The sequence below is a fragment of the Callorhinus ursinus genome, unplaced genomic scaffold, assembly GCF_003265705.2.
Source record: "Callorhinus ursinus isolate GAN/ISIS: 27379988/994484 unplaced genomic scaffold, GSC_fseal_2.0 scaffold17, whole genome shotgun sequence".
Lineage (NCBI taxonomy): Eukaryota > Metazoa > Chordata > Mammalia > Carnivora > Otariidae > Callorhinus > Callorhinus ursinus.
In genome coordinates this window covers 39,681,400-39,698,433 of record NW_027397079.1, presented here as the reverse complement: position 1 = coordinate 39,698,433, position 17,034 = coordinate 39,681,400, and the positions used below count along the sequence as shown (strand labels likewise).

Here is a 17,034-nt window from a genome sequence, read left to right as displayed (position 1 = left end):
AATAACTTCTGTCTTGCTTGAGAGATCATTTTGATATTTTAACACTCATGACCTAATATCTCATATGATATAAAGAATATAATATTTTTAAAAAGATGTACCAGTTTATCTTCCTACCATCAGAGCTGACTGCTAAACTGATCGTCTTTTAAAAGCTTTGCGTTTTTGAAAGTTTCTGTGTAGTAAGGAATCTGGCTGGCCTTTGTCCTGTTACTGGCAAGCAGCCTCTCAATCTCTGGAATTTCCTTACTGATAAGATTATCTTTGTTATTTGTGTGCCCCTAGGTAATTTAAGCTAAAAAGCTGGATAACTGAAATTGGGGGCTGGCCATGCCAGCAAAACCAGCCATGTATCATCAGCCTGGGTCTTTGAGCCACTTGAAAACCAGCCTGACTTCTGCGGGGGAGGAGAGCTGGAAACTGCGTTCAACCCCATGGTCACTGATACAATCAATCATACCTACATAATGAAACCCCAATAAAAACTCTGGACATGAAAACTCAGGTGAGCCTCCCTTGATGGCAGTACTTTAGAACTGCCACACAGTAATGTGCTGGGAGTGTGACAGGTCTTAATTCCATGGAGAGGGAACAACAGAAACTTTGCATCTGGGACCTCCTAGACCTCACTGTATTCATTTTTGGGGTGGGGGGAGTTGGTTCTGGTTTGTATTCTTTCACTATAGTAATACTGTCATCATTCCTGAGTTCTGTAAATCAGAACCCTGAAGGGGTAGGGGGGAACTCCTCGATTTACAGTCAGATGGTCAGATTTTTAAAAAAACCACTTTACTTAATTTGCACTTAGCATTTTTCATGTTGTCTGTTGTATTTTTTTCTGTCAGTTGCACGTTCAAGTCCTATATTGTTCTCTAGTACCCCTGTTTGTTCCACTGCTTTTATGATTAAAAACATTCTCACATCCTGAGATCAACTGGTTATTAATCTACATTTTATTTTTACTTTTATAATTTTATGTTTCACATATGATGGAGTTCAAGACATGCTATCCCAAAGTATGGCTCCTTGGCATATTGAATACTTCAAGCTGAAGGAATTGGATAAATAGCAGGTACAGCAAGCAGGTCAGAAAAGCCTCATGTAAAAGATGCCCTCCCTATACTCAAAGGAAAGAAGAATCCTTATCTGCGAAGATACAGGGATTCTGAAAGGACTCTGAATCAACAGGACTTGCTGTTTCCCCCAGGTTACTACCCTTAACTCAAACCCTTATTTGTCCTATCACATTTTTCCATGATTCTCCACTCTTCATCAAACCTACCACCAAAGTACTCAGGTTTAAACACTTCTCTGAAAAACTAAATAAAAAATAAACACTTCTTTGGTCTTCATTTCCTTAAGAAGGTCTCTATGTTATGTAAAACTTACATTAAATACATTTGTATCCTTTTTCTTGTTAATCTGTCCTTTGATACAGAGGTCTCAGCTGAGAACTTGAATGGATAAAAGAAAGATAATTTTTCCTCCCCTACAGTTTTGATATATTCATCTAGAAATAGCTTTGGGTATGGCTGGAGTTGAAGACCCACTTTCTGCCAATCAAGAAACCAATAATTAAGTGTGAGGTAGACTGCTGGTTTAAGATATATATTTATAATGGCTTTAGGAATCAGTCTATTTCTAGTTCATTGGGGCATTTTTAAAAATTAGGAGTAGTTACTGAATATCTATACCTATAGACAAATGTTTAAGATTTAAATACAAATGAGAAATTTAAATGTATGTTTTTTTAATAAAAACGAGGCAAGCTATTATCATAAGTGCAAGAAAAAAATTCTCAAAAAATGAGAATCTCTTTTTAAAATTTCTACATCTACTATTTAAGTTCCAGTTTGCCCCTTTAATTTCTCACAAACAGTAAGCATAAAGCTCCAACATACCTCCTGAATGGCTGTCATGACAACATGTTGAACAGATTCCTCCATCATCATAATGGCTTGGATGTACTCTGAAAACAAGAACAATCTGGAATGTCACTGTTCAAGTTAAAGATACTCAAGGAGTAAAGGCTCACACTTCATGAATTCGGTGTTTTCATTCTTTCCAGGAATTCTTCATATGCATCACAGGTAAAGTAAAGGCCGAAAATCACAGTATTTCTCTTTCCTTAAGATAAACCCCCCTACCACCACCATCACCGTTACTTACAAAGTTGAGGCTACAGCTAAAGGTCAGAGGAATACAATCTCTTAGGAATGTAAAACAATGAAATGGTAAAGCCTAAAGCCAGGACAGAAAGAACTCCTTATTACTATTCCTAAAATTTAAAAATTATCTGTCTTTCACATTATACTTTGTTATAGGTTAAAAAAAACTCTGTAGTCTGTGCTTTATTCTTGTTTGACATCAAAGCATTGCATCATGTATAATTCCTACCTTAATACTTTCTACTACAGAATAGAAAAATCTTAACCTGAGAGCTGCTTAGGACAAAGAATTAAGATGAAGTTAAGATAGAAAGTGACACCATAATTAAACAAATATTGCATAACCCTGGGCTTTAAAATACATCACTAATAACCTAAAGTACCAACTTCATCAATCTTACTTACCCTCACCACTACCAAAAAAAGAGAAAGATCTCTTAGCTGTCAGTAGGAAAAGATAATTTCTTGTCTTCTAAAAAAGCCCTAGAAGTAGTTTTCCTTATTTGCAAATCCAACAATGAACGGAAAAGTGACATTAAACAAAACAACAGGCCAGCTGGGTTCTAACAAATACGGTAAATATGTTTTAATAAGAAACATTTAGAAGAGTAAAATAATTAGGGAATTTTAGCCTCAACCTGCCTCTCTCCCCATACATCCAAAAAAACGTCTCCACACATACACCAGAAACTTGTCTCAGCATTTCCAAGTATTACATGATGGCATCTTACTATGAAATTGTTAAAGTGATCTTTTGGTAAGAGACTCATGTATTTGGAATGCCAAGCTGTATAATGCTTTGTGTGATGGATAACTCATTAAAAACAAAAACAAAAACAAAACACCCAAGTATTTTGGCAGCACTACTAAGTTATAACTTTTTGGTTGTTAATGCCAAAACTTTTCAATAATCAAAAACATACTTTTAAGCAAGTGTTGTTCTAAGGATACTTGAATCCAATCAAATGTGTGGTGACACATACAAATATACACAACACACTTAAATCACAGGCATTTCTTATCAGAACCACTATTTGGAAAAAAAAGTCCTTTATTCTGAGCTCAATTTTTTGTTCTGTTTTGTTAACAAGAAGCATCCTCTAAGTCTTGGAATACAAAGGAATGCTTTTAGATATTCTGCTCAGAGGTACCAAACACAGAATCCCAAGGCTCTGGAGAAAACAGCACAGCTAGAATGACTAAATGGCCCTCGAAATAAAAGACTGTGAACATGGGAAAGAAAAAGCAGTGGCACTGATAAAGGGGAAGGAAAATTTAATGACAGCCTACTGGAAGTGAAGAAAAGAACAGTGGGAACAGGGAGGTTAGGAAGTTAGTTAGGTGTGAGAGGGGAAGCGTTAGTTAAGAAGCGGTGTTGCCACGTCAAGGCCCTTCCCCGCGAACACCGTAAAATACCACGTGATAAAATGACGATGAGAACTATGTTAATGTACAATCTTTGAAAAGCAAAACAAAACAAAAACCCTCCAAATCTTTAGTGTCCAAAATACAAGTATATATGATTATTGAGTGCAGATCTATGAGGAAGTGCTGGAGAATGAGGTGTGCTAGGTCAGCGAGATTATCCTGAAAACTTAGCTTTTAGGGCCAGAATTTACAGATTAGTATAAAGAGTATGATGTTTAAACATGGAGACATGGGTTGTTGTCCTTGCCTAGCCTTTTACAAACCAGAAATCCTGGGCAAGTCATAGAATAGTTTTCCTAATGTGTAAAATGTATTTTTTGTTCTGTTAGTACCTAGTAGAGTACTGGGCAGAAAAGAGACACTCAGTAATTATCATCAGTGTGTCTCTACTAATCTTGGCTTTTTCAATTTTAGCACCATTTATTTCCCCCATTTTGAGAAGTCAGATGGCCAAGATAAATGTATGCTATGTCAATGTTCTGAGCCATTGCTCCTTACTTCTAATAATTGAATAACTCATCTAAACATAAAGTCTTTTTTATTTGTATAGTGCTTTATGGATTCCAGAGCAAATACACATATACAATTTCATTTACTACTCATGATCACCAGGTTTTGCATCCTCATTCTGTAGACGAGGAAACAGGCTGAGTGCCTAATCCAATGCCCGTCAGGTAGCAAATGGAAGATCCAATTTAGTAAGCCTCATGTTATACATCATAAATGTGCAGTGACAAGTAGTACTGAACTCAAATTCATTTACTTTGATTCTTAGTTCTCAACTATGTTTCTGAAAACAGAGAATGCCCTCTGGATAAATATGATGTTAAAACCTCATTCAAAGTTTTCATCATTTATATACAATTTCAGGGGAGAAATTGGTCTGTGTAAGAAGCTGGATATATATTATGATTGTCTGTATTATGATTGTCTGCTTTTCCATAGGACTATGGATATAGGTAACATCTTTGTGTTCTCCTGTTTCTACCCTGTGGTAAATCCAATTAGCCAGCTCTTAACAGCTATATGCTTCCAAGAGTTGATGAATCTCTTAACAGAATAAACACGTAAGAGGTCATTATCTGAATTCAGTGAACTATATTAAATAAATTTTCATACACCTTTTAAAATTAAAGCATCTAGAGATTTAATCTGTCTTCAATCTTATTTATACCAATCTTCTAATCTTTGACAAAAAATGTTTAGATATTTTAGTAATATACAAAACTCACAAATGTAGAAAATTCTCTATTTTAATTCTTGAGTTGAACTAAATAAACTAAAACTTACTATAAGAGCATGCATGCTAAATCTAAAAGGAATAGGGACAAAGAGAAATAAATACATTGTTAGAAAAAACTCTCAGAGCACAGACCAAACACTAGTCATAGCTTCAAGAAAACAATGTTGACCATTATCAAACTTGTCACAAGAACACTATACAACACTTGTATAGACAAGTCAAATAAAAATCTACTTTGTGTCACCGGGGATGAGGCAGAAGGAGTAAGAAAAAAACCTTTGGGCTTAAAAAAAAAAAAAATCCATCTTCTATGAAGGTCATCTAGTAAAATAGTAAAATACCATGTCATCATTGTTTAGAATAGTCCCTGTCTACCTTTCTTCTGTTTCATCGCCCTTCATCCCTTCCTCACTATTCTCCAATTATACGTGTGGTTTTTTTAAATCTCTCAAAGGTAGCCTAAGTCTTCCTGACATTCAGTCCTACTATTCAGATTACTCTTAATCCATCCTCCTCCACATCTTTGCTTACATAACTTCCCTGGCCCATTACACTTTACCTTCACAGCACTCATCCCTCTCAGCTCACACAGTTGTGTGTGGCATTGCTTCCTGCCCTCCCCTCCACTCACGTAACAGTTCCACAAGGGCAGGTGCCACGTCTGTTCTGTCTGGCATGGTGCTCCTAACCCCAGCATAATGCATGAGTTCAGTAAATTTTGTGAAATAAATCCTTCATACCTGCAATCTAAAGTAGCCAATTCTAAGTTCCCAGAGCCGAAATGATCCAGTTTAACCTTCTCATTATTACTGATATTAACTTAGCTAGACCTTTTCCAATTAAGAGTAAATTTCATCACATTCAGGGCAGTTAAAAAATAATCCACTCAGAATTATGTAGTTTTGCTTAAAGGAAAAGAATATTATCACAATCAAATTTTTCTAAATTGCAAAGCTCTTATGCTTGCAAACAAAGTACCAGAAAAATTGTAGAAAATGGCACTGTTTGGGGCACCTGGGGGACTCATTTGGTAGAGCACACAACTCTTGAGCTCTCAGAGTCACGAGTTTGAGTCCCATGTTGGGTGCGGAGCCTACTTAGGGAAAAAAAAAAAGAAAATGGCCTTGTTTGAGGGTGGCCTTATGAGGATGTTATTGTTTGTACTGGTGATTTATGTATAATATATATAATATTACTTTCCTTAATTATTTTAAATGCATACACTAACATCACATAAATTACCTTGCTTCTGTTCACAGTTCACAGCACAGCCCAAGATGAGTTGAAGCATCCTTCCAAGCTCTGCTGCATCAGAATGTTCTCCAATAAGATTCACATCAGGAAGGGTAAAGTCATTAATTTGCTGTCCTAAAATCTGAATGGCGACAAAAGGATTAGAATTGCATTTACATTTTATGTCCAAATAAAATATTTGATACAGATTAGTTTGTCAGCACCAGAAATTCATTGCTAAGGACCGAGCTGTTATGTCAGGTTCACTCCCAATTTCTATTTTTACCTCCCATACCTAAATTATAACAACCTCTATCACCACAACTTAGACCCCCAAACTTAATACTGTGATCCCTTCACCACCCCTAAAAAGACAAATTCTCTGAAGTTGAAAGTAGAGCCAGAGAGGTTCTGAACAAGGGGGCACCAGAAAGAAGGGAGATTAAATATAGGTTCATGCCCCAACAGTAAGATTCCCCCCAAACATGTTCACTCCATTTGACTCCAAAATGCTGATAGCCAAACACCTGTATCAGGAAGGAGAATGGAGGATTCCTTTATGGGGAAATTGGCCCCAAATGAAATGAAATCTATGTAGACAAATGGGCAGGTCCCTGTCTAATAACCATACACTGAAAAAAGAAAATCCTAAAAGCAAAGCAGCAGGATGAATATGGCTCGCGTGTTACAGGTGAACAGGGTAATGTTATCATGTTCACCTCACAGGTGAACAGGGTAAGGAGGTCATGCAGTGTCTGGTGGCTTATGGTTTAATAGGTATGAATCTGATTCTCAATACAATAGGAAACCATTAAAGACTGAGAAAAGTGCACAATCAGACTTATATTTTTTTAAAAAATCCTGGCTTTAGAGTGAAGAATAAGAATAGACTGTAGAGGGGCAAGGGTAAAATCAGGGTTCCCAGTCAGAATACTCTAGAAATCTAAACAAGAGCTAATGATGGCTTGGTATAAAGTAGCAATAGAGACAGAAAAAGCTGTATTTTGGAGATATAACTAGTAGGTCTTACGATGATATCAAAAGAAGGAAGGACTATAAGATTATTTATAGGTTTTGGGCTTGAGTAATAGGGTGGACAGCAGGATCACTTACTGAGTTGTGAAGATAAATGATGTAAGTATAGATGCAGGTATAAATGCAGGTAAACTTGTGGGGAAAAACAGTAAGAAAATTATATAGGTGGGCGCCTGGGTGACTTAGTCATTAAGCGTCTGCCTTCGGCTCAGGTCATGATCCCAGGGTCCTGGGATCGAGCCCCGCATTGGGCTCCCTGCTCGGAGAGGAGCCTGCTTCTCCCTCTCCCACTCCCCCTGCTTGTGTTCCTGCTCTCACTGTCTCTCTGTCAAATAAATAAATAAAATCTTTTAAAAAAAAAAGAAAGAAAAGAATATAGGCTTCCAGGCTATGTTGTGTCCATTTGATATCTGTGATCATGAAATTTAAAGTAAAACTAGTTCCACTGCCTAATTTTTTCCCCCCAAGCTATTACTTGACTGTTCTGATGCAGCCTGAGAGGATAAAATGAGTTAATCTAGAGATGGGGGTTTGCCAAGGAATAAAACTAAAGTAAGCAAGGGAGTGGACTATAATAATAACCTGGATTCTAAACCACCTTCACAAGGGGATAAAAAGAGAGTTAATAGACGACAGAAAAGAAAGTATAACATAAATTAATAATCATCTACAAACCATCCATATTATAGTGAAAAAGAGCATTTACCTAGTAACTACCTAATAGATAGTTGTTTGAACCAACATCTTAAAAACTATACGATGGAAGATAAACGATTATTAATTTTGAGGTAAATTTTCCTTTACTTGAAACTACTGTAAAATATCATAAAATTAAATTATCCTATAGTAATACTTCTAAGCAGAGTGAGAAAAAGTTCTTACCTCATGATTATAATCCAGGATTCCCTTTAAAATTTTCTTTAAATTGCTTATCTGTTTAGAGAGATATAAAACAACTGGGTAAAAGGCAAGCACATATCAAAATATAATCCAACATAAAAAATTTCTGGGGACGCCTGGGTGGCTCAGTCAGTTAAGCATCTGCCTTTGGCTCAGGGTCATGATCTCAGGGTCCTAGGATCGAGCCCAGCATCACTGGGCTCCCGGCTCAGCGGGGAGCCTGCTTATCTTCCTCTCTCTCTCCCTCTGCCCACCCCCCTTGTGCTTGCTCACTCACTCTGAAATAAAATCTTAAAAAAAAAATTTCTGAACCAAAAATAAATATAAAAAATAAAATTCAACAGTACATGCGAATTACCATAATCACCAAAAGGACTAAGCCATTGCTTAATTTATGTGATCTCAAGAGATTTATAAAAAAATTGTTTCCAATCATGTTAAATTTTCATGTTTTGATTACACTGACAAAAATTGGGTTACTCTTAAAGTAACCTAAGTATAATGTCTCCAAATTCTCTCCACTGTCAGGAAAGACTGTTGTTTCTTTAGTTGAGCACCAAAGTAAATATTTAGGAGCATAAGGTTAAAAAATTACTATTATATCTTGAAATGCTAGTTAACAGTCAGCATTGCAAGATACTTGGGGTATAAGAAGCACCCTGGGGCGCCTGGGTGCCTCAGTTGGTTGGGCGTCCAACTCTTGATCTTAGCTCAGGTCTCGTTCTGAGTTGTGGGTTCGGGCCCCACCTTGGGCTCCACGCTGGGCATGCAGCCTACTTCAAAAAAAGCATCCAAGAAGCAAGGTGAGGGACCAACATGTTTCCTCTCACTCAGCCATTCCAAAGCAAGAGTTCACTGGCCTGTATGTTATCTGAGTGAAATGACAGGTAGAATCACCTATACTATTTAGGCTATTATTTTTTTCCTTTTTCTTTTTTGACTCAATTCATACAGTTAAATTTGTGTTAAGTTAAAATATGTACACAATATGATTCTGTTGACCATCTACCTAGCTGTTCCTACTCAATGTTAGTAGCTGAAGATGTCCTAGGACAGAAGACAGCAGAAGCTGTGACTATCAAGTAAAAGTGGCTTAGTCATAGCAGGGTGATCCAGTGCAATCAGACATATTATTTTTAAGGGAAAATATAAACTGATAACTATTTTAAGATATATATATACACACATATATATTTTGAGAGAGAAAAACAGCATAAGCATTGGGGTACAGGGGGTGGAGGCAGGGGAAAAGGAGAGAAGCAGACTCCCCACTGAGCACAGAGCCCGATGTGGGGCTCAGTCTCATGACCCTGAGATCATGACCTGAGCTGAAACCAACAGTCAGATGCTCAACCGAATGAGCCACCCAAGTGCCCCGAAAACTTAAAGAAAACATCTCATAAAGAAAACTAACATGTTTATACTTCCAGAAAAATTTGGAGACATGGAAAATATATGATACACTTTATTTCTTTTATTCTAGAGTGTTCATTTTAAATGGTAGTTTATTTCCTATTGAAAAGAACTATCTTATAATTAATGGTATCTTAAAATTGAAGAAATATAACAGGATAAAATATGGAGAACAGGAATGCAAATCAGAACTGACATTTCCAGTTCTGAATATTAAGAATATGATAAAGTTCTCCCCCTTCTCTATATTACTGTCTCTGCCACACTCATGACACTGAAGACAGTGTGCATTTTACATGTGTGTTGTGTGCATGGAAGGTGGGGTATATAACTTTCTCTTTGGTCAAGACAGCAAGCAAACACAAATTGATTAGTAGCATTATTTTAAATATCCAGAATTGCTTTACACATGTTAAAACATTAAAAAGTAATCATTTAGGCATGCTTCTGTGGCTTAGTCAGTTGAGTGAATGACTCTTGATTTCAGCTCAGGTCATGAACTCAGGGTTGTGAGATCAAATCCTACATTGGGCTCCCCACTGGGTGTGGAGCCTGCATAGGATTCTTTCTTTCCTTCTGCCCCTCCCTCCCTCGCTCTTTATTAAAAAAAAAAAAAAAAAATATATATATACACACACACACACAGTATATACATATATAATGTATTATATATGTATAAATCACTTAATTGTCTAGTCTTGAAAGATTATTTAGAAATTAAAATAGTAGCTTAAACCAATGTCTATTCACTCTATTAGTAAATAAAAGGAATTAAACAAAAGGAATTTTGGCAGACCCAATATTTAAGCAATCAATGACTTTTTCATCAAATATGTGTTTTATGGAAGAAATATAAAGACAAACCAAGCTTAACATACCTCAAGTCCAGGAACTACACATGCTTACTCATTTGCATTTCTGAGTCTCTACCCCTCTGTATCAAAGAGAAATGGTTCTAGAGCTTTCCAAACTGCCAGTTATAATCATAACTGGGTCATAAAAATCAATTTAGTGTAATAAAATTATAGAGATGGAGAACAAATTAGTGGTTTCCAAGGAATAGGGTGAGGAGTGTGTGGTGTGGATGTGGTCATAAAGGCAGCATTGTGGAATCTTGCAGAGATGGAACAACTCTGTGTCTTCATTGTGGTAAGCATTATAGGAAACTACATTATCACTAGAGCTACATATAACAACACAAAAGGGCATATGTAAAACTGGTGAAAACTGAGTGAACTGGCTTGTACCAATGTCGGTTCCTTAGTTTTGATATTGTATTATAGTTATGCAAGATGTAACCACTGGGGAAACTGGGTGAAAGGTACACAGAACTCTGTACATTTTTTTGGAACCCCCTGTGAATCTAGAATTATTTCAAAACATAAAGTTAAAATAATTTAGTGGGTTGCAACTAATACTTTTTAAAACCAAAACATCAGTGCCCAGAATAAAGGGAAAAACTTCAACTATGTATGCACATACGTTTAGCTGGATAGGAGGCTGCAATGTAAACACTATTTCTTATTGCGGGTTCTGGCTTTCTCAAAGAAGCTTGAGAAATACTGGAACTTAAGGCTACCAGGAAAAGAAATGAAAATACTTCATTCTTAGTGTTCTGGGCTCAGTTAACAATGACCAATATTTTCTCATTATTAAAAACAAGACTAGCAACTAACACTGCATATGTATACTATCCTAAGGACATTATATATACTAACTCATTTATTTCTGTGAGGTAGATCCTATTACAATCCTCATTTTACAAATGGGGAATCGAGGTACAGAATGATCAGAAGACTCTCCCAGACAGTGGATGATAGAACTGTGATACGAACACAGGCACTTTGGCTCTAGAGTCCACGACTGAGGTCACTGTGTTTCACTGACTTACACTATATATGTATCTGTGTGAGCAACTTCATGTTACCTCCAGTCTTTAATTCTGGATTATTTCACTATAGGCAATCTAGGTTTCTAAAGCTCACTGAACACATCAGATGAAAGTTCAACAAATATTATATACACAAAACTAAAAGACTATTTAACAGATAGGGAAATAAAAAAAAAATACCTTTAGCCTCCAATTATCTCCTACTTCGGTTTTGATTCTGTTTAGCCAATTTTCATCAAAATATGCAGGATCTCTGCAAGTAAGAAAAAGCATATTAATCATGCAGCTATCAAGCCTAAAAAAAAAAAAAAGAAAACTGAAACCTATCCCATAACATCACTTAACTGCAACATAAACATATATTTATCACATATTCGCCACTAAATAACTCAGTCTGGAGACTGGATGCAATTACAGATTTCTCTAAAATCAACCTGTTATCAGCATATCATAAAACATATATATATTATCAAAAACCAAAAGATGAAAAATGACATACAGTTGATATATTTTTAAAAACAAATTATAGATGAATAAGCTATCCTGGAATTAACATAATTTTTAGATACAGTAATATCTAAAACCAGTCAAAATTGATGACACAATTTTAAAGAGACAAATGTATCAATTGTATTTTTGTACATTTTGAAAAAATACATTTTTCACTTAATATTTCAATAATCTCTGTCACTTAATACTTTGAAAGTCACCAACAATGCTATTAAAATTTCAATTTCTGGGATGCTGATGGCTCAGTCGGTTAAATGCCTGCCTTCAGCTCAAGTTGTGATCCCAGGGTCCTGGGATGGAGCCCCAAGTCTGGGGCTCCATGGGGAGCCCGTTTCTCCCTCTCCTGCTCGCCCCTGCTTGGGCTGTCAAATAAATAAATAAAATCTTTAAAATTTTTTCAATTTTTTTTTTAAAGATTTATTTTAGAAAGAGAGAGTGCAAATGCGCAGTGGGTGGAGGTGGAGCAGAGGGAGAGTCTTAAGCAGACTCCAACAGGGGACTTGATTTCACAATCGTGAGATCATGACCTGAGCCAAAACCAAGAGGCAGATGCTTAAGTGACTGAGCCACCCAGGTGACCCAAAATTTCAATTTATTTAAATAATATAGAGTGAAAATAAATAAATAAGTAAATATTATAGACTGAGAACCTATTTTCTCACATGTAATACCAAGCATTAGACAAGCTGGACGCTGTTTACAAAATGTTTAAAATCTAAGTTAACACTGGTGTGGACAAATTGAAACACCTATGAATATACCTATACTTATTTTTCTTAGGAAAACCTCCCCAAACTACTATAAATAGAAAGAAAAAAAATTTTTTTTAGCCCAGCATGATCCTCATTTAAAATTTTTTGAAACCAATGCTCTAAGACATTAAATTATTTATTCAAGGGGCTCCTGGCTGGCTCAGTCATTAAGCGTCTGCCTTCGGCTCAGGTCATGGTCCCAGGGTCCTGGGATCGAGCCCCACATTGGGCTACCTGCTCAGCGGGGAGTCTGCTTCTCCCTCTCCCACTCGCCCTGCTTGTGTTCCCTCTCTCACTGTGTCTCTCTGTCAAATAAATAAAATCTTTTAAAAAAAATTATTCAAGACCACAGATTGAACACCTGTTTGTCCTGCTTTAGCAAGTGCTAAGTCCAGAGATCTTTCCAGAACGCCACAACTGTCTTCATTCATCCCAAAAACATAATGCCAATGAGAGAAACGTTAGGAAAAAAAAAAAAATCTACATTTCAACTTAAACTTAGTCAAACTGATAAAATTAGCACTAAGTTTTGTTCATATCTTTAAATGAAGTAACATGCTTATAACTTTTAATGTTATTGTTAAAAAAGAAAAATGTATTTAGGTATGAAATTTATGAAAAAAGTTACAACTAAGTCACCTCTAGAAATCTTTATTTAAAAAAATTTTTATTATTATTTCATAATTATTTTTGGAGCCTGTATCATATAGCTTCTAAAAATAGCTTTATTGAGATATAATTCATACACCATACGACTCATCCATTTAAAGTATACAATGCAATGGATTTTAGTACATTCACAGAGTTGTATGACCATAACCATGACCTAAATCTAGTGTTAGGACATTTCCATCTTCCCCAAAAGAAACCCTTTATCTATTACCCATCACTGCCAATTTCCCTTTCTCTCTCCAGCCCCTGGGAATTACTCATTGCCTTTCTGTCTCCATGGGTTTGCCTATTCTGGACATTTCATATAAATGAAATCATACGCTTTGTGGTCTTTTGTGTCTGGTTTCTTTCTTTTTTTTTTTTTTAAGATTTTTTATTTATTTGAGAGAGAGAATGAGAGATAGAGAGCACAAGAGGGAAGAGGGTCGGAGGGAGCAGACTCCCTGCTGAGCAGGGATGTGGGACTCGATCCCGGGACTCCAGGATCATGACCTGAGCCGAAGGCAGTCGCTTAACCAACTGAGCCACCCAGGCGCCCTGTGTCTGGTTTCTTTCATTTAGGATGGTTTTAGGATTCATTCATGTTGTAGTATGTATTACCACCTCATTTCTTTTTATGACTCAACAACATTCCATTTATGGGTATAATAAATTTTGGTTATCCATGCATCAGATGATGTGTATTTGGGTTGTTTCTACTTTTTAGCTATTATGAATAATGATGCTTTGAACATTTGTGCACCAGTTCAGTGTGGACATGTTTCTTGTGGGTATATGCCCAGGAGTGGAACTGGTGGGTCCCATAGTAACTGTGTGTTTAACATTTGAAGCAAGGCCAAACTGTTTTCCAAAGTAGTTACACCACTTTACATTCCCACCAGCAATGTATGTTGGTTCCAATTTCTCCATGCACTTGTTATTTTCTGTCCTTTTACTTACAGTCATCCTAGTGGATGTGAAGTGGTATGTCACTATGGTTTTGGTTTATATTTCCTTGATGACTAATCATGCTGAGTATTGGCCATTTGTATATTCTCTTTGGAGAAAAGTCTATTCAGTCTTTTCCTGTTTAAAAATTGGGTTGTCCTTTTATTATTGAGTTCTAAGAGTTGCTTTGTGGGTTGGGTTTCCCCCGCTTAGTATTCAAGAAAAAAGCCCCTTCTCAGACAAAACACGTAAATAATTTGTCACATTCGTGAGTTGTCCTTTCACCTTCCAAGAGTTTTACAATTTTAGTTCTTATACTTAGGTCTATGATTCATTTGTGTATGGTGTAAGGGAGGGGTCTAAATTCATTCTTCTGCATGTGGATATTCACACCCATTTTATTTTCAAGCTTAATCTAGTTTTAGAAGTTCAAAAGAATAATAAAATTAAGTAAAAGAAACTAATTTGAGCAACTTTTTTTTTTTTTAAAGATTTTCTTTATTTATTTGACAGAGAGAGACACAGAGAGAGAGAGGGAACACAAGCAGGGGGAGTGGGAGAAGGAGAAGCAGGCTTCCCGAGGAGCAGGGAGCCCGATGCAGGGCTCGATCCCAGGACTCTGGGACCATGACCTGACCCAAAGGCAGACGCTTAACAAGTGAGCCACCCAGGCACCCCTTAATTTGAGTGCCCTTGTACAAAAAAAAGGGAAACTTATTGGAAGATCACTGAGGTAGGTTATGGTATTGAAGGGTAACTGGGCCTCACAAAGTACTAGAATAAAGACCTGGAAAGCTGTTAAGAACCCGGACAGTACTCTCCTTCTGACTTTCGTCTTTGTTTCTGCCCATCTATATTATTCTCTCTGCAGACTGACTTTTTTCTGTTTCTCCATATACAAGGCTGAAGATAGCTGCAGACATGTTCCAAGTCTTCAACATTTTAGTTCAAACAAATAGTTTAGAGACCAGCCATCATTCAGTCCCAATTCTAAATTCCCAGATCATTCTAAATAATCCAGCTAGAGTCTGTTTTTCATCCCTAACCCAATTTATATGTGACCAAAAGGATAGAGGGCTTGCAAGTAGGTCACACACAACTTTAGGGGGAAGAATGACCACACCTGGCAGGATAAGGGTGAATTTTCATAGAAAGTGACTATTATAAAATGGGCAGACCACCCCAGAAAGTGTCCTTTTTCCTTAAAACCTCTTGTAAAAATAGATAATGCAAAGAAAAGCAACAATTGAGTGAATCCTACTAAAATACTAAAGAACCATTATAAAAATAATTCAGAAATCAGAAAATAGTCAATATTTTTTGACACTTGAATAATCTAAAAAGCATAATCATTGCCAATCAAGTGTTAGTCTTTCCAACCAAAAAAGACACAGAAGGCCAGCAATCTGAGTTTGGTGCTATGTGGCTGATGATTATTACTCAAAGCCAAAGGCACTGAACTTACTAGCTGAGTGGCAATTCAGGGTCACACAACTAAAAGATACTTAAACTTCACCAGCAAGCTCATAAACTTATTAAAAAAAAAAATGCTTTAAAATGTCTAAGAAGGTGAGCCTGGGTGGCTCAGTCGCTAAAGGTCTGCCTTTGGCTCAGGTCATGGTCCTTGGTCCTTGGTCCTGGGATCAAGCCCTGCATCAGGCTCCCTGCTCTGCGGGAAGCCTGCTTCTCCCTCTCCCACTCCCCCTGCTTGTGCTCCTTCTATCGCTGTCTCTATCAAATAAATAAAATCTTAAAAAAAAAAAAAAAGAAAGTGTGCCCGGCGGGTTCAGTCAGTAGAACATGTAACTCTTGATATGTTGGGGGCAGAGTTTACTTTCAAATTATTTTTAAAATGTCTAAGAAATTATATACTCCAAGAACTCCTAAGATACTTAATTTACAATTTAGAGCACTACTTATAAGTAAAAGAATTCAGAAATATCTGAATATTGCAAATCAAACACTATGATACAGTTTGCTTATTCCTTAAAAGATCACCAAATCAAAATCTCAGAATCATGTCTGAGCTAGGGAAGGAAGACAACAAAAACTGCTGCTAAGCACCAATAATAACATACTAGGCACTGAATCAGGTACTTTACATTCACAATGACATTGCAAGGGAAGTATTATTATCCTTGTTACCATTAAGGAGTATCAGACTTTGAAATCAAGTAATTTTCCCAAGTTCAATCAGATAATTAAGTGGCAGAGTTGGCAGTAGAATCATTTTTGTTAAAACAGATCAGTAAAGTTCAACACAAAACTGGTTTGAGCCAACAACACTAAGGTCCTGTGGCTCATTATCTCCTTCATGCTGAATAAACTAGGTCACAGGAAGAGAGGGACCAACATGGTTCATGACACTCTATGTTCATTAAGGGCAGGTATCTGTTCTCATTCACTCATTCCCAATACCTCATGTCTGACACATAGCAGGTTCTCAATAAATATCTGCAGACTGAAATACATTTAGAAAGTGACAGTACTTTTACTCTATCCATAAACTTCCAATCTACTTCTTGGGCAGAACACAGCAAGAACAGTAGTCTTATAGTATTCTTACATCCAGTGTGACTTCTCCCAGTAATAAACTTTGATTCAATATGTAGGCATCTAACCATAGCTGTTTCTATAAGTAGTTTACAATTTCAGCAATATTTTCTAAGTATCCCCTAATTAATGCTCTCAGGCTATAACCAAACAATATAAAGGCAATTTTCTCCAAAATCTTAATAGATCATAGTTCTGCAGACATGTAAATAACAACTGATAATCTTACTGGCATGTTCTTCATGAGTAAGAAGCTATCTTTAGCTTCTTACTATGTCCTGACTCTTGCTAAGAAAAACAAACAAAAAG

General features: G+C 36.5%; 1 protein-coding gene and 1 long non-coding RNA gene across 6 annotated transcripts in view; one reads left to right on the top strand and one right to left on the bottom strand.

Annotated features, from left to right (window-relative positions):
- HOOK3 (hook microtubule tethering protein 3) overlaps positions 1 to 17,034 on the bottom strand; it is a 104,279-nt gene that overhangs the window by 66,973 nt on the left and 20,272 nt on the right. For all 5 annotated transcript variants that reach the window (XM_073902581.1, XM_073902578.1, XM_025886216.2 and 2 more), the window contains 4 exons: positions 11,492 to 11,564; positions 7,990 to 8,040; positions 6,082 to 6,214; positions 1,902 to 1,969 (listed from right to left, as the gene is read on the bottom strand). In XM_073902581.1, coding sequence (XP_073758682.1) covers positions 1,902 to 1,969; positions 6,082 to 6,214; positions 7,990 to 8,040; positions 11,492 to 11,564 — 325 coding nt within the window. The remainder of the gene's footprint in view (positions 1 to 1,901; positions 1,970 to 6,081; positions 6,215 to 7,989; positions 8,041 to 11,491; positions 11,565 to 17,034) is intronic.
- Positions 1,970 to 6,284, top strand: LOC141374367 (uncharacterized). Its single transcript, XR_012381190.1, has 2 exons — positions 1,970 to 2,090; positions 6,099 to 6,284. It is a non-coding gene; the product is annotated as an uncharacterized lncRNA (long non-coding RNA).